Below are 24,350 nucleotides of genomic sequence, written 5' to 3'. Positions count from 1 at the left end.
CCCCCCAGTTAAGTTTGGAAAGAATCAACTGTATGTGGGTTACTTTGTTGTTCAGTCATTTCAGTAATGTCTAAGTCTTTGTGACCCTGTTTGGGATTTTCTTGGCAAACATACTGGAGTGGTTTACTATTTCCATCTCCCAACTCATTTTACAGATGGAAGACCTGAGCGAGGCAAACAGAGTTAAATGGCTTGCCCAGAGACACACAGCTAATAAGTGCCTGAGGCCAGATTTGAACTGGAAGATGAGTCTTCCTGACTCCAGGCCAGGCTCTCCCTCCACTGCACCACCTAGCTGCTAATGTTGGCCACTAGGGGGAATATTTTTCAGCCATAGCAACTCACAAAGACCATCGATTAAGAGAGCTATAGTCTTTATCAGTGGAAGACAATTCCCATAGAATACCCACTGAAATCAGGGCTTTTTAGAATATATGGGAAACATGTGCTTTGCAAGGAGTGAAAAATACTAGGGAAGTTTTATTTATGGAGATTGAACCCTGCAAAATGAAAAGGGATGGGGGCAACGATACCAGAATATCAACAGTATGGCTAAACATCTTCAGATGGATGTGGTTGAAGGCAGCTGGTTTCCTGTATATTCTGTGCATGTATTGTTTGTTCTTTAGTACTAATTTAAACAGTCTGAGTATGCAGCCATTTGGGGAGGATGGCATTTATACTCAAATTCTGTGGGTATTCTTCCTGGCAGGGAAAATGCTGACCATTTTGTGGTTTTCATAGGATCTTAGGACTTAAGAGCTGCAAAGCTCTCATTTTACACATGAGGAAACAGCAACCCAAAGAGGGATGACTTGGTTGAGGTCACAAAGGTAGTAGACCAGCTCCTTTTACTTCCAATCCATTGTTCTTTCCCTACATACAGAAATTAGCTACAGTTTTGTCATTAAACCACATGAAGAAAATTTTCTGTAGTGCTTCTTATTTAAAACATTTTTTTTACTGATATGTTTTGTTCTTATGTTGTTTTCACTGGTGAATGTATCTTCTCCCCATGTCCTAGAATTCCTAGTCTCTTTCAAGATTCAGTTCTCCTGCTACCTTATAGTAGGGAAGACTCTGGATCCACCCAGGTGTTAGTGCCCTTTCCTCAAATTACTTTGTATTTGTTTTGTTGCCCTTATAGCAGAGAAATTTTAAAAATAACAGTTCAGCAAAACTAACATATTAATAAAATTTTATATTACATACAGTGTTTCACATCCAAAGCCTACCAGCCATGCGAAGAAAGGAGTTATATTTTCTCATTTCCTCTTTTATTCCAAGTTTGCTTATGATAGTCGCCATATTTTTTGTCGTGCTTTTAAGGTCTTTATCGCTCTCCTTAATTTTACTATTTCTATTGAGGGTGGCACCATCCTCCCAGCCTCCAGGGTTTGCAGTCTTGGTGACATCCTTGACTGTCCTTGACATCCTCATTTCTCACTTCTAATAAGTAGGTCTTGTCAACTCTGCTTCCGCAGTATCTTGCATCCTTTCCCTTTTACCGAGGCTCTCTTCACTTTTCCCCTGGACTATTTCAAGAGCCTCCTAATTGGTGTCTACTTCTAGTCTCTCTGCTTTCTCAGCCATACTCTATACAGCTATCAAATTAATATTCCTAAAGCACAGGTATGACCGTATTATTCAGTGTTCAAGAAACTTCTTCCCTCCAGATAAAACTCAAACTCCTTTGTTTGGCTTTTAGAACCCTTTACAATCTGGCCCCAATCTTCTTTCTGAGGTTTTTTTGCACATTAGTCTCTTTCACGTGCTCTATATTTCATCCAAAGCATCCTATTTCCTGTTCCCCACACACAACATCCCACCTCCATGCCTTTGCATAGGCTGTTCTCCATGCCTGGAATTTACCTCCTCCTTGCCTGCCACTTAGCAGTGCTTGATTCCTTCAAAGCTTACCTCAAGTGCCATCTTCTACAAAGAAACTGTCCTGATACTTCCAGGTGGCAGTACATTTCTCTTCTCTGATATTACTTCATATATGCACACATATTACATATAGTACTTCATTTTCTATGTACATGTTCCCCTCCCCCCCTGCCCGAATAGAATGTAATCTCCTTGAGGACAGAGACTTGTTTCATTTTTTGAATTGGTGCTTAGCACAGTGTCTGGAACACAGTAGGCACTTACTGAATGCTTATTGAATTGTTTTGAATGGATAGATCAGCAAGTATTTGCCTTCTTTCCCTCTCCTCGTTCCCCCACTGAGAATGAAAGAACAAGATCCTTGTAACAAACGTGTAATCAAAAAACCCCAAATTTCACATTGGCCCTGTCCAAAAGAGATATATTGCACGTGCCTCTGTGTGTGTGTGTGTGTGTGTGTGCGCGCGCGCGTTCTCTCATTTTGTACTGTCTTTCACCTTTCTATGAGGAACATAGGTAGTATGTTTAATCATTAGTCCTCTGGAATCATGATTGGTAATTAAACTTATCAGAATTCCTAAGTCTTTCCGAGTTATTTGTCTGTATCATATTGTTGTCATTGCATAATTTGTTGTCATTGTATAATTTAATCTCCTGGTTCTGTTTACTTCACTTCAAATCAACCCATGCATATTTTTCTCTGAAACCATCCCCTTTATCATTTCTTGCAGTATAATAGTATTCCATCAGATATTTATGTGCCGTTTACTTGTTTAGTCATTCCCCAATGGATGGGTATCCCCACACACACCCCATTCCCATTCTTTGCCACCTTAAAAAGAGTTTTTAAATATTTTTGTATGTCTTTACTTAGAGTTTGTTTTTGTTAGGACTAATCCCTTATCTACCCTTCCTTTAATTTTCCTTTCTCCCTTATTTCCTTTTTGAGTGAAATGTGTACAATAGATCTATTTTCTACTTTATTTATTGAATGACCATATTTATGTGTATGTATGTACATGCATGCATGTGCAAGTTCTTGGATATAAAAAAATGATCCTGTTTTATTTCTCTGATTGTTAGGCACCATGTCTAGCCTTTGGAAAGTAACTTCTGAGTTACTAAAATCCTGAGAGTAGAATTTATGGTAAAGATGGAAGTGTTGCCAAGGCAGAATTGAAATTCAAGTCATTTGCATAGCCATAGGGCAGATCCCAGCTCCACTAAGTGCTACCTTTACTTATTTTGGGGTTTAGGGAATTCTGAAATAGAAAAAAATATTTACACAGTCAAAAGCAGCTTGAAAAATCTGATGGAATCACAACTGGGTTGTGGCACAAGCAAACCTAAGACCAAGACAGGCTGACAGCTTTATAACGTGGCAGCAACCAGAACCACCCTCAACCAAAAACAAATGTTTGTTTAAAAAAAATTCTTGAACAAAATATTAGAAGTCTAAATGATTAAAGTTAGAAGAAACCATAGAGATTATCTGGTCTAATCTTCTCATTTTGCATATGGGGATGCTGAGGCCCCATGGGACTTGATAGACCTACGGTCATAATAACTAGTTAGCCCTCATGGGTTCAATTATTATCTCTAAGCAGGTGTCTCTAATATACATAATACACCCCGCACCCTAATCTCTCTTGTGAACTTTAGTCTCATATTACCAGTTGCCTACTAGATACCTCCACCTAAATGTTCCATTGTAATTGCAGACTGATCATATCCAAAATAGAAATTATATTTTCCCCTAAACCCATTCCTTCTCCAGATTTCTTTCTTTCTTTCTTTCTTTTTGTACCACCATCTTTGCAGTCATTCAAATTGGCAGTTTTGGAGTTCCTTGACTCTTCTTTCTCTTTCAGTACTATATCTAACTTATTCCTAAGTACATTGCCAAGTCTTACTGATTCTATGTACATGATGATATCTTTGGGATCCATTCCCTTTTCCTCTACTACATAGCTCCTACTTTAGTTCACACCATCATCACCCTTGCCTGGACTATTGAAATGGCCTTTTCTTTGGTCCCCTGCTTCCAATCTTTTCCCTCTCTTCCATTCATTGTCTCTTCTGACTCTGCCCCTTTTTGATGACTATTTCCCATGCCTGGAATGTCCTTGTTCCCCATCTCCACTTCCTGCCTTCATTGGCGTTCTTAAAGACAGCTCAGATCCTACCTTCTGCAGGAGACTTTTTCTGTTTTCTCCTTTAGCACCTTCCCTCTAAGAATACGTTCCATTGACACTGTCTCTTGAATGTTCAGATGTTTGCATGTTGTCTCCCACCTTAGAATGGGTTCCAATCCTCCCCTCAATCTATTACTGTATGTGTGATCTTTCACTTAAACTCTCTGGCCTCAGTTTCCTCATATGTAGGATAAGAGGATTATACTTGATGACCTCTGGGTTTCCTTTTTAGCTCTTAAGTCTATGACCCTTTGTTTGACCTTTTGTTGTATTTCCCCAGTAGAATGTAAGATTCTTGAAGGTAGGGGCTATTTTGTTTTTTGCCTTTGTATCCCTAGCACCTAGATTAATGCTTTACATATAAAAGGCACTTAATATAAATTTATTAAATTGAAAAAAGATAGCAAAATCAGGACTGTAACCCAGGTCTTCTGATTCCTGTGTATCATTATGGTAGGGAAAATGGGATACATCAGGGTATAGTGGTAGAAGAGAACACAGGTGTCAACTTGTGTGGCTCTTGGGAAATTCTCCTCGGATGCTCCCATGGTACTGGGCCCACAGGAGCAGCTGGGTGGAGTCATGGACGTGTTGCAACAGCACTTCTTCCAGGCTATCTCAGGCAGTCAGCGTATAACAAAGAGACCTTCAGACCATCCTATAAGTGGTTTGGAGTAAGAGTGAGTGGTGTCATTGCTAAGCAGGGGGTCTGGTTGAGGCTGGAGAAGCAAAGCAGCAGGATAGCCCACTGGCTCCTGGGCCCTTCTTTCTCCCTTGGTATCTGTATTGTGGGGATTGAACATGCTCATGGATGTCAGTGGTCAATAGTTGACTTTTGTGTCATTCCACAGTCTGATGCACTGCATGCTAGAATTGTAGGCTTAATGGACAATGAAGCTATGTACAGATCCAGCTTAGTGCTGCTTATCTGAATTGTACTGGCTGAGCTCATTCTTGGCTTCCCATCCTCAGAGGACTGTCCAGGAGCAGGCGGCAGGAAGCAACACTAGGCCTCTGTTCTGTCCATTATATGAGCCTGCTCTCCCCCTCAGAATGAGGATGGCAGAATACTGAATAGAGGGGCACAAATGTTTACATTTCCAGGCACTGTTGATAAATGTAGAAATTGCCAGAATTCCTTTATTTCTACTTTTTGGCCCTTATTTCTCCCTTTCTTGAGTGTTTCAGTGCTGTTGACTCTGAAACTATTGAATTTAATTATATCTACCGTTTTTCCTTTTCCTTGCCAGGTTTTATCTCAACCTCAGTTCTCTTGGACCTTAACGTGTTCTATTTTCAGGAATAGGCCATTTTTCTTTTCACTCCGTAGCAGTAGTCACATTTCTAGCCCTACCCCTATTTGGCAAAAGGAAAACAAAGAAAGAAAAGATTACATAGGAAACCATTGATACCTGGTAAATGATTTACCTGTACAATCTTCTCTGTAAGCACAGGAACAAAAAGGAAACTAACCATACTGTTTAAGTGGGAGAGGCTAATTTCTAGCTTTCCCCTGGAGAAAGTAGTAGTTTGAAATGACCTCCTCTATCCAATATCCTCTCTAGAGAGAGACTTCATATCACAGGAATCATAAATAGCACAATGAACTCATAGTTGACAATTCTTTTAAGTATTACAGGAGCTTCACTGAACTCCTTGTCGTGGTTATAGAAATGATTATGATTTTCAAAGGTTTTCTCAACAGAGGGCAAGCTTCAGCTGGAATAGCTTCATAGTCAGGTCTAGGGGTGCATTGTTTGGCTTTGCTCCAAGGACCAGCTTATTACCAATGATGGTGGCTAGAGGGTGATGATTTTTATCCCCTCAGACACTCATTAAGACCATCTGCTAAGCTGAAGAACTATTGAAAGGTGTGTATCTATAGCACACTTGACAGTTTACAAGTGCTGTACTTATACTACAGGTCAGGAGCACAAATAGCTCCTTGTTATAGAGAAGGAAATGGAAGTTCAAATGAGGGAAATGGTTTGTCCAAGAGCACCCAACTTGTAAGTAGTAAAGCTTGGAATTAATTCCTGGGCTTCCAACTCAAGTCCATTGTGCTGTCCATAACACCAGTTACAGGTTAGAAGTCACATAGTAAGACTGAGTTATTTAGGTTCACATACTCTGTCAGATGCTTTGTAGGCCACATTTCCCTGATCTTTAGGAATCTACCTTTTAGGATAGTATAACATACATAGTATAACCTACATAGAACAGACAGGGCACAGATCTGAACTTTCCTCATCTACACAGCTTAAGAAAGGTCTTATAGAATAGGTACACATGTATATCTGTATTGATATAGATATAAATGTGTGAATATTTTATCTTCTAGCATATATCTTTCAGCAATTCAAAAGCCTCTAATAAAACGTGGTACTAAATCGATATTGCTTTTCACTTATGAAAGAATCTAAATTCTGTACTTTTTTTTGAAATCCATAAATTTGTTGGTATGAGTACTCCCTTGCCAATGTAGCTCTTAATTCCTTTTTACGTGTATGTGTAGGCTTGTATGCATGCATATAATATGAGCATATATTCACACATCTCATTGATACCCTAGGCTACTTGGAGCTATTTTAGTTATTATATAGTATGGTATAATAAAAGGAACATTGGCTTTGTAATCAGAAGACGTAGAGTTGAATGTCACGGTGCGACATTGATTTTTGAGTCTATTTGCTTATATGTAATAGGAACTGCTTACCCTTCAGCCTTCTAGTCAGTCAAAAAACCATTTATTTCTTTTTTTAAAATAAAATTTCATTGAAATCTTTTGTTTTTGCATTACAAAACTTGTCCTAATATCTCTCCTCCCCCTGCCCTCTCCTAGTGGGTCATTCCATATAACAAAGATCATTTTTTTTTTTTTTTTTAGGAAAAGGAGAGAGGAAAAAACCCCAGCAATATCAATCAATACATGGGAAGAGTATTGATTGGTATTGCTGATTTTGATTGAAAATTTGTACAGTGTTCCAGTGGACTTCCCACATTTGTAAAGGAGTGAAATGGGAATGTCTTCTAGCATCTCTTCTTTGGGGCCATGGTTTCTATGGCATTTATTTCAAGCATTTATAAAGTACTTCTTATGCTCAGGTCACCGTGTCACTGTAGTGTTGGGTATATAAAGAAAGGCAAACGTTTCTGGATATTTCCCCTCCCCAGCGATAAAACCTTTTCTGGTCACAAAAATATGAATGAAACCTGACCAACAGATATGTTTCAGACAGTATATGAAGCATTTGGTATCCTCAGATCTCCCTCATATTGTTTATTGTATTTAATTGGAGTTTAGCTGCCTTTTACGGTTGTTTTAATTTATGTTATTTGAGCCATTGTGTATGTTGTTCTCTTGGTTCTGCTTTCTTCATTCTGTGTCAGTTCATGCGTTTTCCCCAAACTCCCTTAATTGACAGATAAGGAAACTGTCCAGAGCCTAATTTATCCAGTCAAACAAATAGTAACTAACAGAGTTAAAATTCATACCTAGATCTTCTGCGTCCAGATTTAATTTTCTTTCTTCTGTAGTTTCCAAGGCTTGGGTTTGGATGTTGGCTCTGCTCTTTATATAAACTTTAGGTGACTTAGGGCAAGTCCCAGCTCCACTTTGGGTACCAGTTTTCTCTTTTGTAAAAGGGTGGGGTGGAGTTTGAATTTTATGATTTCTAATGTCTATTCCTGCTTTTAGTTCTATTAACCACAGACCTCATCGGTCATATTAATCCTACCTGTATCTGAGCAAGAATTTCCTCTACAGCAGTCCTGTTATGGTGTGCTTAAAGATTCCCCTTGACAGAGATGACGAATCTACTACCTCCTAAGTCAGCCCATCCTACTTTTAGACAGCTCTGATTATTAGGAAGTTGATGTTAATGGTGGATGAAGATTGCTATTTTTATTGAATATCATCGGACTGTCATCCTCTCTCCCTCCCATTGGAACTTGAGGAGCCTGCCTTGGGGTTTCTGGGGCTTTGATTTCTTGCCACCTCCTCTTCTAGTGCCAGTGTCCTCTAACTCTGACCTCCCTTTCTAATACCTTTTCATAGGTTGTCTTCCCCCATTAGAATATAAGTACCTTTGATAAACCAATCAACAAGTATTTATTAAATGCTAGACACTGTTTTGGGTGCTGGGGATACAAGAAGAATTAGTGAAACAAACCCTACTCAGGATACTCTTATGTTCCAGTGGAGGAGGCAACACACGCATATGAAATGCATACAGTATAAGCATACAATTAATAAATATAAATATATACAAAGTAGTTAAATACAAGATAGTTAGGAAAGAGGGGCACTAGCATTTGGGAGAAAAAGGAGAGGCATCATGCAAAAGATGGTTCCTGGTCAGTATTTTAAAGGAAGAGAGAGACTCTGTGAGTCAGAGGTGAGGAGGTTTTATTGAAGATTGTGGGAAGGAGAGTAATACCCAATGAGTCTGGAAAGATAAGTTGGAGCTAAGTTGTCATAGGGCTTTAAAAGCTAAGCAGAAGAATTTGTATTTTATTTTGGAGAAAATAGGAAGCCACTGGAGTTGAGGAGAGGAGTTATATGGCCAGATGTACAATTAAGGAAAATGGCGGCAATGGTTGGACTGGATTGGGGAGAGACAAAATAGAGAAATTAGGAGGCTGTTGCAGTAATCTAGGCAAGAAGTAAAGAGGGCCTGAATGAAGGAAGTGGCTGTATGAGTGAAGAGGGGAGGTAAGATAGGAGATGTCACAAAGAAACTGCAAGATGTGGCAACTGATTGGGTATGGAGAGTGGTGAGGGAAAGTGAGCAATTCAGGATGATTCCAAGGTTAGGGATTCCTCCAAGAATGGTGATGCCTTCAACAGAGGTAGGAATATTGGAAGAGAGGAGGATTTCGGGGGAAAGATAATGGGTGAGTTGGAGATCTCTCTCAGACATCCAGTTTGAAATGTTTGAGAGATCCTTGGTTTTGTAAGATTAAAGGTCTGGTGAAATTGGGGGTGGATATTTTGAGCTCTAAAAAGTTTGAGATACATAGTTGCTGGGTAATTAATCATTTTATTGTGTTCATGAATAATTAATCAAAGGGTGGTCATTTGGCTGTTTCTCCTTAATCAAAGACCCCTCATGGAACCCACTTAATGCTTATATGTATGCCCTTGGAAGAGTGGGTATTCCTGAGGGTGGAAATCAACGCTGATTGGTTAAGAAATAATGAGAGAATGAATATTATGAGAGGTGGGTTTATTCTAATGAGGGTCTGATGGTCGGGGCACAGGACTTTGATCACTCAGTCTCTAAGAGACTTGTCTATATCCTCACCACCCATCTAGGGTAATCTAGACAAAAGGGGAATGCACTTTCACCCAGACTATCTGACTAAAACACAATGGGCTGGAATCTACCAATTCACCTAAACTACAATTTCTTTGCCTAAGTTTTCTGGGTTTTGCCCAAGATTTCATGTCATTATCAGCCCTGTACTTCAAAGGCTGGCTAGTTAAACTGCAAAGGCTGATTTCTGAATAGAAAAGAGGAAAAGCCTTAGTCCTAATTCAGTAATTGGCTATTAATATGAGAGAAATAATCATTTCTCTCAATAGGTAGATCTGAGAGTCATTTACTTAGAGCTGATAATTAAATGAGAGAGAGGGGAGGGGGAGAAGGGGGGCCAGAGAGAGAGAAAAGAGAATCCAGCATAAATTTTGGGGAGCACCTATGTTTAGGGAGAATGATGTGGATGATGAGACTGAGGAAGACAGGTAGGAGGTGAGCCAAGAGAGAATATTGTAAAAAGGAAAATACACCAACCTCGAGGAGATATTCAGGAGGGAGAGAGTGGTCCATAGTGAGATGCAGCAAATTAGTCAAAAAGAATTAGAACTGAGAAAAGACTATCAAATTAGTCAATTAAGAGATCATTGGAATCTTTAGAGAGAGCAGTTTCATTTGAGTGATAAAATTGGAAGACACATTTTGAGGAATCAGTGAAAGGATAGGAAGTGGAGACAGTGGCAGGGATTGTCTTGCTTGCTAGTATTTGTGTCTGCAGCACTTAATACTGGGTCTGATGCATAGCATAGCAAGAGTTTTATTCGCTCTCTCTGTCTCTTTCTATGTCTATATTTTGTCTTTCTCTGTCTCTCTCTCTCTCTGTCTCCCTGTCTCTGTCTCTTTCTCTCTCCATTATAACACTGTGAGCAACTTTTTCACTCTACAAGGGAAAAATTTCCCATTTTTAAACTTCTGCCTTTCAAGTCACTTTTCTAGTTTATTCTAAAATACCTTTTTGATGTTGCAAATCCTACAAAATGATTAGAAAAATCCAATTTTTATTTTTTGTGCTATGTTAGGTTGCTTGTGAACATGTGTTTGTGATTTCCATTTTATTTGGTTGTAAAATGTGACCTTCAGATATGGTCTTCAGAGGTGGGTGGGGCTGCCTGTTCTAGGAATGCGGTGCTGGATTTTGATAAAGCTTATGAATTGCTTAGCACTTACATTGATTGGCTCATTGCACTTAAACAGTGGAATGTTTGAAGGTCTCATAAGTTAGTACTAAATTTGAACTAGTCACCAAATATTTATTTAGAGCCTGATGAATATAAGTAATTCTTGTGAATAAAAATTATTATTCAGTATACCATAGGATCAGATTTATATTTGGAAGGGACTTTGAAGGCAAAGATCCATAATTTCATTCATGAGAATACTCTGGCAATTCGTGCCATTTGCTCCCCTTTCTATGCCTCTTTACTTTAAATATTCTTTATGAGTTGTGTCAGTTTAAAAAAAAATCAGTGATGAGTTTCTCCCAGCTTAACTAAGCTTTGTACTCAGAGTCTTTCTGTCTTGATTGAATTTGCCAGAGCCTGTGCTGCACTCATAGAGCCTTCCAGAAGCCAGATTTTCTTCTGGGGCACAATGAATGATAATTAATGATAAGGCACTCTTAAGTCTTAAGCTCAAATCCTACCTTCTGCCAGAAGCCTTTTCTAGTCCTCCTTAATCGTTATACCCTCCCTCTAAGATTACTCCCATTTTATGCTGTTTATATCTTGTTTGTACGTAGTTGTTTGCATACTGTCTTTTCCCATTAGTCTGAGCTGCTTGAGGGCAGAGACTGTCTTTTGCCTTTCTTTGTATCCCTAGTGCTTAGCAGAGGGTAGATATTTTAGCAAATAGTAGGCATGTAATAAATGCTTATTGGCTAACTCTTCATTTGAAAAATATGTTAGGAGAAAGTGAGGAAAACCTCTAGCTGCTTTAGTTGGGTGGACTTCCTGTGGTGGACTTTTGGGAGTACATAGACTAGAGTCACAATGGATGAGTGGGCATGGATGGGTTGTTATCTCAATTACTGGAGATCTTGAATGGATGAAATTGCAGACGTTTGAGTGTGTGTAGCGGCCCTGTGCTAGAGACTAGAATGTAACATCATTTTGTTCTGTTATCTCTCAACATCATGACAACCAATTGTCAATAATATATTTATCATTCTTTGTCTTCAAAGTGCGTCCTACTAGGGGTTTTATTGCCTACAAAAGACTCCAACGTTAGTCTTGCTGCATAATGCTCATGGTTTATGACATTCACAAATAGTATTTTGATATTGTGGCCATCATAAGGAAAAACATTACCATTATGCTTGAGGCCTTCGAAGATGATGAACTCTTCAAAGAAATGCATCAATTAAAAAAAAAATCAAGCTTATTAAGTGCCTACCCCTGTGCTAAACCACTGAGGATATAAACAGAAAAGCAAGATAGCTTTTGCTCTTCAAGAGCTTATGTTCAAATAGAGGAGAAAACAGTTGGGCTGTAGGGCAAATGGTAATACACAGGGTGTGGAGAATACAGTGGTAAGGTAGATTGTAAAGCTGCAGAGTTCTCTCTTTGCTTAGGAGGAAATGTATGTCACCAGAACAACAAGAAGAAGAATAATGACATGTGGGGCTTTGTAAAGTGTCTTTACAAATATTATCTCATATAATAATAATAATAATAATAATAATAATAATGACAGCTAACATTTATATAGCACTTACTATATGCCAGGCACTGTGCTAAGCTCTTTACAAATATTGTCTCATTTGATCCTCACAAGAACCCTAGGATGGAGATGTTATTATTATCCCCATTGTACAGTTAAGGAAACTGAGGCAGAGATCAAATTATTTACAACTGCTAAGTGTCTGAGGCGTGATTTGAATTCAGGCCTTGCTGACTCCAGGTCTCCACTCCTAACACCTCTTTGTTGGTTGCAAACTTCCTTTCCTTCCTCACGGAGAGGCCATCAAGCTGTGGCACCAGCTGGAGGAAAGAAGTGGCTCCCACCTTGGCAGAGTGGTTTTAGTTTTCCACTAAGTTTTTAGTTTCATCTTAAAATATTCATGAATTAGTTTCAAAATGGGTTTGTTCTTAGTCCCAACTATTTAATTCATGATAAGCCAGGATGCTTGAAAGCATTTTGAACACTGTCATAATTCTAGTTCATTAGATTAATGTTTCCATTTAGTTCTGCATAATAAACTGGAAAGTTTTCTCTGAGCAATAGAGAAAGTATGGTGCTTCATCTCTTCCAAACAAAGCTTCTCCAATAAGCTTATTCTTATTTTGTTTAAAAAAATAAAAGGACATCTAACGAGAAGGTGCTTTCAGCTCTCTTATGTAAGTCCAGATGTTAGACTGTGACAGATGTAGTGGCAGTTACCTGGGACCCCCTCTCAAGTTGTGCTGGTGTCTCTCTGTGCTGGGAAGGTTCTCCTGGCTTCCTAGGGGCTGTGCCAGTAGAGCCCAAGCTCTGGCCATGTGCACCAAATTGGTAATATTTGAAGAATGGCACAATTCCAGTAATGACGTTCCCTGTTTTCAGGCTTATGCTGATAACCCTCATGCGTACGTCGCTTTAAATGTATAATATACCTTCCTAAAACAAGTGCGTAAGGCAGTCAGCACAGATATTATTATTCTCCTTTTATAGATAAGGAAACAGAGGCTTAGAGAAGTGATTTATTCACAGTTGCCCAAGATAGTTAAATGCCAGAGCTAGGGTTCAGACCCGTGTCTTCTAACTCAGAGCCCGCTGTGCTGGGTGGTTTCACTATACTGATTTGTCCTCAGCAGTTCAGTTTGTTGTCATTCACTTATTTTAGTTGTGTCCGACTCTTCATGATCCCATGTAGGGTTTTCTTGGTAAAGATACTGCATTGGCTGGCCATTTCCTTCTCCAGCGAGGCCATCAGGGTTAAGTGACTTGCCCAGGGTCACACAGCAAGCATCTGAAGCCAGATTTGAACTCAGGAAGATGAGTTTTCCCGACTTCAGGCCCAGTGTGCCACCTAGCTGCTCCTCACAAGTTCATTTACCAGGGGGTGAATTTTTCCAGCCACAGCCAATGTGTGATTAGTGGAAAGAGTGTTAGATTTGGAGTCAAAGGACCTATGTCAAAATCCTGGCTTCTGCCCCTTATTACTTCTGTGAATTTGGGCAACACACTCAGCCTTTTTGGACCTCATATCCTCGTATGTAAAGTGAAGAAGTCAGATGGAATCCCCTGTCACATCTCTAAACCTGCAATCTCGTGTAATCATGAAGACGGTCTTCTGAGGCACAGAAAGGTTGTGATCTTATGTTGGTGGAAGAAATACACATGCTGATTAAATAAAGGATCCTTGAAAGTATCTACTTACTCGAAAGAGGCCACTAATGCCAGGATGATGAGTTAGGGGACACACACTTTCTTCCCCTTGGTACTCATTGGGTAGCTCTGACTAGTATTGTTGCTTTTGGGCTGCTGCTGCTGTTCCTACCATCCAGAAACAGCTTTCAGTGCCAGGGCATAGGGTCAGAAGCCCAAACTGCTTCAGGATCCAGCTTGGCAGTCAGAGCCCACTTTTGTGTATCAAGAACATTTGCCATGGGAGACTTCAAGTGTTTTACTACGTTTATTCTCCATCTTTAATCCTAGTTCCTTGAGTCTGTATCATAACCCTTTGTCTATCGCAGTTATGTTGTAAGTTCCTTACAGGTGGAGATTGTGTGATCCCCACCCCCTTATCCTCAGTGTCTTGTGCATACACAAACACATAAATACTCAAAGAGCTCTGACTTTGTCAGCTCCTTCCCAGCGTGGAAGTTCCCTCCACAAACAGATTAGCGTGCTGGGGCTCATCTTAGTAATTAAAATCTGAGGTACATACATAGAGATTAAGTGATTTGCCCAGGGTTACATTGCTAGTATCAGAGGCTTTGGTTGAACCCAGTCCTTACTGATTCCAAATGTAGTTTTCTCTCCAGTCCACTATAAATGCTATACATGCCTTGCACATGCTTAATGTTTTTGAGTTTGTTAAAGAAATGGTTGACTCTAGGGATAATCTTTAGTGCTGATACTGGGAGTTTGCTTTAACAAAAAACTAATCTAGAAAGCTATTTTACGTGCTGTATTCCAACCAAAGTGGGTGGTTTTAACTTTGTGCTTCTTGATTCTTGACTTAAAATTTTTTCTGCTTCAATTTTGTAAGGTCAGGGAAACGGAAGTAAGAATGACTATTTAGTTCTCAAATATTGTGGATTCTAGTGATTTTTGCAAGTTATTCTTGAGATTTTCATTTGATTACAATAAATTAGTATTTTTTTAAAATTAGGACTGGAAAACTGATATTTTACAATGAACTTCCATAGATCACTGTTTACTTGTATCCTTTTTGTGCTGTTGAGATGAGCATACTGAATTCAAAGAATCCATACTGTCTAGTGTCAGTATCTTGGGACAGGCAGGCCATAGGAGAAGAGAAAGACTCTTGAGTGGTACAAATTTTTTTTTAAGGATCAATCTGTTGAGCTTTTACATTTTTCATAAAATGTCCTGCTGTTTCTCTGTCTTATGGAATGTGCAGGTGACTTTGGCATTTTCAAGGCTATTCCAGAGAATACAAACTGATAAATTCTACGAAACTGGAAAGGATTTGAGTACATGCCTTGTGACAACATGTATGTCTGTCTTAGGACCTGCCTCTAAATGAACCTATAGAGTGGAGGGGCTTTAATCTGCATTGGTTCAGGGAGGGAGGAATCCATGCTGATGAAATTGCAGATCCTTGATGTATTAAAATAAACTGGAGTACAAGCTTGAAACTAGAATACCAGAGGCATTTGCAATTCATCAGTACAATATGTTATTTCTTACTAAAGATTAGTAGATCTTGTTACAGAAAATATAAAAAAAAAACTCGAGGAGTTTCCCTTATGTGGTCCCTTCTCAGCTGACTTGTAGGCATGTTGTCATTCAGTTCAGGAACTTATGTAGCTTTATGAAGAGTGACTTTGGGAAGGACACATAGAGAAACATGGATGAGTTTTTGGACTTTAGAGGTGAAACCTGAAATCAGTATTAGGTTGGGATAGGAATGTGAAATAAAATATTTTTTGCTCTTAGTGTACAAGTGCCTTTTAGGAGTTTCATGCAGAATTATTTACAATTATAACGGTGTAAGCACGAATAGAAATAGAAAAGACAGGATGAGGAGCTGGTTTGGACTGTAGAAACTGGAGAGGAAGAGTTCCATTTCAGACACTGTACTCTATTATTGTACCATGAGCTATTGGCAGGAACCTTTGAACTCTTCATAGTCATAAGTGGGCATCTAATTCTGGATGATCTACTAATGATACTTCCAAATGAACAGCCCAGAGTCCAGTTGAGCTCCTATGACCTGGCCTGCTTTTTGCTGTTGCAAGGCAATGAATGCTCAGTGTTTTACACAACCCCCCTCCTCACTTCTGCCTTCTACCCTCCTTGTCTTTTTTAAAGCAAAGCTCACGTGCCACTTCCTACACAGGGCCTTTCCCAGGTGTTTGCACTCCCTTCCTCTTGGAATGACTTTGGATTTGCTTGTTGTATTTATCCCAGTAGAAGGTAAGCTTTTTGAAGGCAGGTGCTATTTTGTTTTGTCTTTCTATGGTGCCAAATGATGTCTTCTTCCACACGATGGGCACTTAACAAATGTTGACTTGTGCTGACCCAGAGGGTTAAGAGCTGGAATAGTGTTCAGCAGCCATCTAACCTTACCCCTCATTTTGCAGATCAAGAAAGGGAAAAATGACATGCTCATGGCCCCATAGAAGTAAGTAGTAGAGCTGGAATTGGAACCCAGATCCTGTGACATGCCTCCTCTATTCTTCATGGATATGCTAAAAGATCTCCTGTTATGTTTAAGTATAGGAAGCTTATGTGTCTACTGATGTGCTAGACAAACATGCGCAGATATATGCTTATATACTATGGATCTTTCTGTTTATCTTTCTAGGTTTTGGCTCTGATTGCATTCATCTGCATAGAGACTATCATGGAATGTTCCCCATGTGAAGGGCTCTATTTCTTTGAGTTTGTGAGCTGTAGTGCATTTGTAATTACTGGAGTTTTGCTGCTTATGTTCAGTCTCAATCTTCACACAAGGATACCACAGATCAACTGGAATATTACAGTAAGTACAAGTATTATCTCCAAAAATGCTCTGTCTTTAAATAACATCTGAAATTTTCATTAGCACTGTGTACTCTGATTTTGGGTGATTTTTCATACTCTAAATGCTGTTCCTATAATCCTGTTTTTGATTTATTTACTTATTTAGCTCATTAGAGATTATAGAATTTCAAAACTGGAGAGAATCTTAGAGACCATCTAGTCCAATCCCCTCATTTGACATAGAAGACATAGGTCCAGTGAGGGAAAGTCACCCAAATTGCTGACGCAGTCAGTCAGCAAGCATTTGTGAAGTACCTACTGTGTGCCAGGGGCAGTGCTGAGAGCTGGTGATACAAAGAGACTAGAATAGTGCTTGCCTTCATGGAGCTTGTCTTCTAATCGAGGAGAAAACATGTAAATAACTAGGTACATATGAGCCATGTGCTGAGTGAGCTAGTTTCAGAGCCGGGATGAGGGCATGGGTCGGGGCTTCTCTTTTCTGATCTCAACATTCTTAGTTCCTTCATTCTGTGCTTTCAGGATCTATGGCACAGACACACTCTGGAGCATAGGGCAGGGCCCAGAAGAGGTTGTCAAGGTGTTGTCACTGGCACTGACCTTGTGACAAAGCCATCATTGCCAGACCTTTTCGAGTTTGTTTTTTGCCAAAGACCTTAGGCACTCTGTAGCACAGCCTAATGCACAAAATTTCCTCATTGTCTCACAAAAAACAAAGGCACACAGACACTGGGGAAGGCATGCAGATTAACACCGTGCCCACAGCTGCAGTGCTGTGCCATGAAATGACCTCATCTGCAGCAGGATGGCTCAGCCTCCCCAGCAGCTCGGAGTCCAGGGCTCTGCTTGCTTTAATTGGCTGTCTGAGAGGAGTTGGTGCCCTCTTTAGGTTATTAGCAGCAAATCCGTTTACCAGCTTCCTTAGCTGTGGCAGCTGATGGCATCTTAATCCCCTTTCTTTGAATGAGTGGCGCTGTTAGCTCTTGTCCCTGCTCTTATCAGTGGAGCCTAAAATTCCAAAGCATGTTGATGTCTCAATGAAAACTCAGGCCCTAAGATTTCCAGATGTTTTCCATATGGACTGCTTCCTAGTTTTATCATCTCTTATCTTATTAGACTAGTACAGCAGATTTTTTAACCTTACTGCAAGACTTTACATTTATCTCTATTAAATTTAATCTCTATCCTTCCCCTGTAGAGACTATTGCCTTTAAGGAAGTGATAGGAAAAGAAGCAAATTGCTGAGTTAATTAGAACAGTTGAAAAAAATTTTTTTTTCTCATCTTGGCTTTGGTTCAACATTTAGAAGAATAAATGTGTGCCTGGCACTTTTTATTTAAGCTTTGCAGCTTCAAGATACTTGTACTATTTTGTCTGTGACTTTATGACAGATTATAGATATATGTTCCAGACACTTCCTAAGATAAAATATTGTAGTCCTATGGCTTCTTGTAATATACCTATTCCAGGAAATCTTTTTTTTCCTGTAGTTTTTTCATCAAATATTGCTCTATAATAAAATCTCATTTATTTATCATTGAATCAAAGAATTTAGAGGTTGAAGTGATCTTGTAAATCACTAGGCTGTCCCCTTGAAATCATGTCACAGAAACCTGTAGTGGACCCAGTTTTCATAGTTTTGTGGTTTTTCTCCAGTTTCATTTGGTAGCATGTGAATAGAAAGGAAGGTAGCAAATAGTGAGACTAAAATATACCATGTTGCCCTCCCCCAGTTTGCCCAATTGTCAATCAGTCTTTTTCTGAATTAAAGAAATTTAGTTCAGACTGGCTTTTCTCCTTAGTCGTTCAGTTATAAGAGGCCTTTTAAAAATAAAGGTTTACTGTTAATTTTTCTAGTTTCTATAACACCTTTGATACCTACTAGTGGCACTGCCCTGGGCAAGTCACTTAGGGTCTGTAGTACGCCTTAGTGTGGCTTGAACCAGATTAAAATGTCATTGGGAAAAATTGCACAAAAAATAGAATAAAACATGGATAACATGACATTTTAAAACTATGTCATCATGCAGCCCACAGGGATCCTTATATATGTTTTAGTGGCTCTCATTTCCATTCAGGTTTGACACTACAACTCTCGACTATTCTATGAGACATAAGTTGTGGAAGAGGCCCTGGTTTGCACTAGTAGGAGGGGTTTCCTCACCTGGGAATTCCTCATACCTATGAAATTTCAGGTCTAGGCCCTATCCCTACTTTTTTCCCTCCCTTGGGTCACTATTACATGAGATTAATTTGCTCCGGTCTCCTGTCTGCTCCCCACTGAGATTATTATTTTAAAAAACAAAACAAAACAAAACCACAAGTCACATTTCTGTAAGTGCTTTATGACATAAAGTACAATGTGCTTTCCTCAAAATAACCCTGTGAGGAAAGTCAGCAAGAATTATTATCCCCATGTTAGAGATAAGCAAACTAAAGCCCAGAGAGGTAGTTATTTGTTAGTAAATAGCAGAATTACGACTCAGACCCAGGTCTTTGACTCCAAGTACAGAACCCTGTCTCACCCAGGCAGCTAGGTGGCCCAGTAAGAACACTGGACTTGAAGTCAGGAAGATGTCAGTTAAAATCCCACCCCAGACAATTACTAGTTGTATAACATGACCCTATCACATAAACTCTCTCTGCCTCAGTTTCCTCATCCATAAATTGGGGATAATAATATTACTTACCTCAAAGGATTTTTGTGAGGATCAAACGAGATGTGTGCGTGCTTTGTAGTCCTTTGAAGTGCTAGTTCTTATTTATTGCACGCCCTGTTCTTAACCTTCCTCTATTCCTGAGTTGTCTCTTTTCCTTTGAATTGCAGTCCGAATAACAGCATATCTGTACCTTGTTTTACTCTACTTAAAGGTATAGCCTCTTAATAAAGCTGCTGAATTTAATGAAAATCAGTGTAATTGTTTTATAGGAAACTAGGAGAGAATGGGTCTCCAGAGGTTCCTCTTAGCACATAAGTTTATTGTGGTGATGTTTATTCTACTCATGCCATAGCTCTATGAAAAGATTGCATGGGGCCATATCTCTGGGCTACAGCTTGGATGGGGAACTTCATAAGGGGTGAATTGAGCAGATCTGGAAAGAATAGTTACTCTGACTTTAGGCTGCATTTGGAGTCTGAAGTCTTGACTTCAATACTAGCTCTGTTATCTTGGTTGACTTTTACCTTTGGGTCTTGGTTTTCTTATATGAGGACATTGAGTAGATTTCTAAGGCCTTCCCAGCATTTGTGTTTGACTTGTCAGTGTCCAGCCTAACAGATAGTTCCTGGAACTAGACCCATTTCTCCAAATGTGGTCTGATCATGGGCAGAGGTCAGTGGAACCATTATCTACCATTGTTCTCTTCTCCATATACTCTACAGTCTGACTGGCATCCTTTTTTCTATATCTCTTCCTCTCTTTCATCCTGAGCAAATTATTCATTACTTCCCCTGGATTGCTCAGAAATTGTTTGCTGTAAGATTGTCATATTAGCCCTCATTGTGTTAATGATTCTGAGATTGAATTTACATAGCCCTTGGAATAAGGTTCCCTTTAACTTCTTAAAGTTACAAATAGATGTCCATGCCAAGTGAGTATCAGATCCATGAAAACTAAGCATCCATGAATAATTTGGATACTGTGAGCAATTAAAATTTGGAACAGAGCTGATCTGACATGGTCAATAATAATTGTTGCTTTGCTTGTAAATGGTAAGCAGAGAACACGTCAAAGTTCTGAAGTTTTCTCAATGTGGATTCTCTCCAGGGGTGCAGACAAGACCCTTTGCTTAATGTGGAAAGATAGTCTTACTGATGAGCTTCTTCCAGCTTAAACTGATCTTTGGGTTGTAGTTTTATGGTGTTATACTGGCATAGCCTTTGAAGATCACTTTATTGGATTGGATATTATGGGATATTATACTTAGTACAGGTATTCTTAACCTTTTTTGTGGCATGGATCCCTTTTACATAGGAAACCTATGTACCCTTTCCCTGAATAATATTTTTAAATGCATAAAAAGAAATTATATGGAATTACAAAGTTGAGCCAATTAGATTTTAATACATATTATAATTTTTAAAAAATTTTATAGACCTTAGGTCAAGAAACTCATGCTTTAATGAAGTTTCCTCTTAAATATCTCCAATTCATATTACTTTTGCATAGTGAGATCAAACCTTTTTGCAGTTAGCTTAAGGAGTTAGAATAGGCAGATTGCTTGGAGGCCCATTCTGAAGATCCCCAGTCTGATAACCTAGTTGGACCCAGTTAGGTCTAGACAGCTAGACTTCATCATATTTCTGACAGAAAGTACCCATGGTCGGAGTATTATAGGAGCTATAGACTGAAAATCTAGGTTAGCCTAGTGTTTGTTGTTTGGAAGTGGAACAAGTAAGGAGGGGATGGTGTAGCCTTTGGCTTTGGCACCTGTATTGGAGAATGATGGATTTTTAGATTTAGGTCAGTAGGGTACTTTCTGACTTTTGAGTTGTTCCCCTTTATGGTTAAAGATTGGATGTGGACAACCCACATCTTAGACTAAACTGGAGCCTATCAGAAGACATGGAATCATTATGTCTCATCATAGCTGGGGAAAGAAGTAAAAAGGAAGAATTTGTTACCTTCCATTCAGGAAAAAAAGATGGCAGAGGACAGGTTGTTTTCTTTTCTCTTCCCCCACAACAGGATTGACCTTATTTAGGGGAATAGCTAGATTAGTAGGATTTAAGGACTAGCCGCCTGCCCCTGACTCTTTGCCTGAAGTGTTACTAATTAGAGATTCATTTAGGTTAATAAACACTCCCAAAAGATGGAGAGGCTAGACTATCAGTCACTATTATACCTTGGTGAGAATTAGCTCAGTTTGTCTCCCTATCAATTAGGCAGACTGAGAAAATAGTAGTTTTGGTGGAGTGGGTTAAAGAGGAAAGGGCAGAATTTGGGTGTAGGATGCTACAGTGGAAAGTTTTAGATGTCCAAATAATGTGAAGGTCCTGGGTCAAGACAAAAAGCAACAACAGAGAAAACAGTTCCTAAAAAGTGAGGTGGGAGAATGCCCCAAGACCAATGTAGCCTGTTTTGAAATTTTGCCTAGAATGGGCCCTATACCCTCTGTGGGTCACAGAAAAGAGCAGATACAAAGCTTAGGTATAATTAACATTTATCAAATTTCTGCCTCCCCAGTCTTCTGCCAGGAATGGTAAAGCAAGGAGATAGGAAAGAAGGGGAGAGCCATGTTCCCAATTTCTAGAGTTTACCACCATATTTCACCTTAGCGGAGCAGCTCTCTACCCTCCTTTAGTGGCTCCTTTTTTGTTGAATGCTTGAGATTTATGTAGCAAACATAAATTGGTGGAATTGCCAGTGAAATTGTTGGGGGTTGACGAAGTCCAGGAACCCCAAGACTGAAGTTCCCAGACAGGGTTGGAGCTGTCTGGAATGAATTCTCCATCCCAGGCATTCTTTAAATCCAGGTGGCAAAGATTTATTGTTATGCTTTTCAGCAGGCAAGAGTTCTTAGGGAACTTGCAACCTTGGAGGGTTAGGGTTAATTTTATATAGGACAAACTATAGTAAAATATGTGCCAAATATGCTAACCAGATGATTCAGGGTGGGGTTAGGGAGTGGTTAAGGAGTGGTAAATTCTTAAAGGAATGTGCACTTTTTGTATCTACTGAGCAGGTATTTTATCCAAGGGGGGTAAGGCTACATGGAGGTATGGTCTTCAGCCTGAAATGTCACTAAGTCAGCTAACAGTTAGGGCTGACTGAGAGATACCCAGACTGCCCTCCATCAATGTCTTGTTAGACTAGGTAAACATAAGGAAGTATACATACATCTAAGTCTAGGATATATATAATAGCTCGGTGAGTAGTAAATATCTCTATGAGCCAGTATACAGCCAGTTCAGTCAGTACACAGCCAGTTCAAACTAATAAATTCTATAGGTGCAGCTGGCTGCTGTATCAGGAAGAGAGATAAGTGTTTTCTGCTAGGGCATGCTGTCCTGTTTTGCCAGAGCATGCTGTCCTTGTGCTGGAGAGAAACTGCCAGGGACGTGTTTTGAGGCTAGGGAGAAAAGTAATTTTAGAATTGGGGTCTAAACACAGACACCTAAGCACCCCAACAAAATCATGCATTCTTGAATTGAATTGTATTGCAAGCATTTATTATAGCTGGGATTGTTAAGGTATCCCATCATATATGACTAAATCTATGTCATTTGGCTTGGCCTGCCCTTGTACTGGTAGAAATTGCTATAATGGAAAGGTCAGAACTCTTCCCTACCACAAATTTTTCTTTCTTAAAGCAGGATGGGTGGGAGGTGGAAAGACCAGTGGCTAAACTAAGCAAAAATGCCTGGCAAGGGAACAAGAAGACCTTTCTGATCTCCAACAAGGTACAGCTTTATTGAGGGCCATCAACCAAATGATTTGCCACAAATTATTAATGGCTAAGAAAACAATTTTGTCATTTGGTGATTCTATGTACTCTGAACTACAATACAACCAAATGGAATGGAATGATAGGCACCAAATACTTAATGTGATAATTTTCTGTTATCTTGGCCCATTAAGAAGTATGCCCTTCCAGTGTAGTACATAAAACCTACAAAGAGCCTTTGGCTTTTTTACATACAGGACTGTGGTTTGGCAGAATTCACCTTTAAAAAAAATTGTATATGTTTCTTTTCTTTTTTTTTTTAATAGTCATTTAAAATTTTTTTGAGTTCTAAATTTTCTTCCTCCCTCTAGCCCTTCTTCCACCCACTAAGAAGGCAAGCAATGTGATACCCATTATACATATGAAGTTAAGCAAAACATATTTCTATAGTATTGGCAGAATTAGTCTTTTTTTAAAATTTATTTATTTAATATATTTAGTTTTCAGCATTGATTTTCACAAGAGTTTGAATTACAAATTTTCTCCCCATTTCTACCCTCCCCTCCACTCCAAGATGGCATATATTCTGGTTGCCCTGTTCCCCAGTCAGCCCTCCCCTCTATTATCCCACTTCCCTCCCATCCCCTTTTCCCTTCCTTTCTTGAGGGCAAGATAAATTTCTATGCCCCGTTGCCTGTGTATCTTATTTTCTAGTTGCATGCAAAAACTTTTTTTTTGTTTTTGAACATCTGTTTTTAAAACTTTGAGTTCCAAATTCTCTCCCCTCTTCCCTTCTCACCCACCCTCCCTAAGAAGTCAAGCAATTCAACATAGGCCACATGTGTATCATTATGTATAACCCTTCCACAATATGTATGCTGTGAAAAACTAACTATATTTTGCTCCTTCCCAACCCATCCCACTTTATTGAATTTTCTCCCTTGACCCTGTCCCCTTTCGAAAGTGTTTGTTTTTGATTACCTCCACCCCCATCTGTCCTCCCCTCCATCATCCCCCCTTTTTTAAATCTTCTTCCCTCTTCTTTCCTGTGGGGCAAGATACCCAATTGAGTATGTATGGTATTCCCTCCTCACGTCAAATCCGATGAGAGCAAGATTCGCTCACTCTCCCTCACCTGCCCTCTCCCCTCCTCCCACAGAACTGCTTCCTCTTGCCACCTTTATGCGAGATAATCCACCCCATTCTATCTCTCCCTATCTCCCTTTGTCGATATATTCCTCTCTCATCCCTTAATTTGATTTTATTTCTCTTAGATATTTTCCCTTCATCTTCAACTCACCCTGTGTCTGCTCGCTCTCTCTCTCTCTCTCTCTCTCTCTCTCCCTCTCCATATATATATATACATATATATATATATATACACGCACATACATATATACGTACATAC

At 39.4% G+C, this 24,350-nt stretch overlaps 1 protein-coding gene across 2 annotated transcripts in view; it reads left to right on the top strand.

Moving 5' to 3' along the window:
- The window catches only part of CMTM4 (CKLF like MARVEL transmembrane domain containing 4), a 78,461-nt gene that overhangs the window by 37,858 nt on the left and 16,253 nt on the right, over window positions 1-24,350 (top strand). For both annotated transcript variants that reach the window (XR_005009968.1, XM_036752304.1), the window contains exon 2: window positions 16,380-16,556. Coding sequence is in view for 1 of the 2 variants with exons in the window: in XM_036752304.1 (XP_036608199.1) it covers window positions 16,380-16,556 (177 nt within the window). In the remaining variant the exon portion in view is untranslated. The remainder of the gene's footprint in view (window positions 1-16,379; window positions 16,557-24,350) is intronic.

This window comes from Trichosurus vulpecula, chromosome 3 (genome assembly GCF_011100635.1).
Source record: "Trichosurus vulpecula isolate mTriVul1 chromosome 3, mTriVul1.pri, whole genome shotgun sequence".
Classification (NCBI taxonomy): domain Eukaryota; kingdom Metazoa; phylum Chordata; class Mammalia; order Diprotodontia; family Phalangeridae; genus Trichosurus; species Trichosurus vulpecula.
The sequence above is the reverse complement of the archived record's forward strand: the minus strand, read 5'-3'. Positions and strand labels throughout refer to the sequence as shown.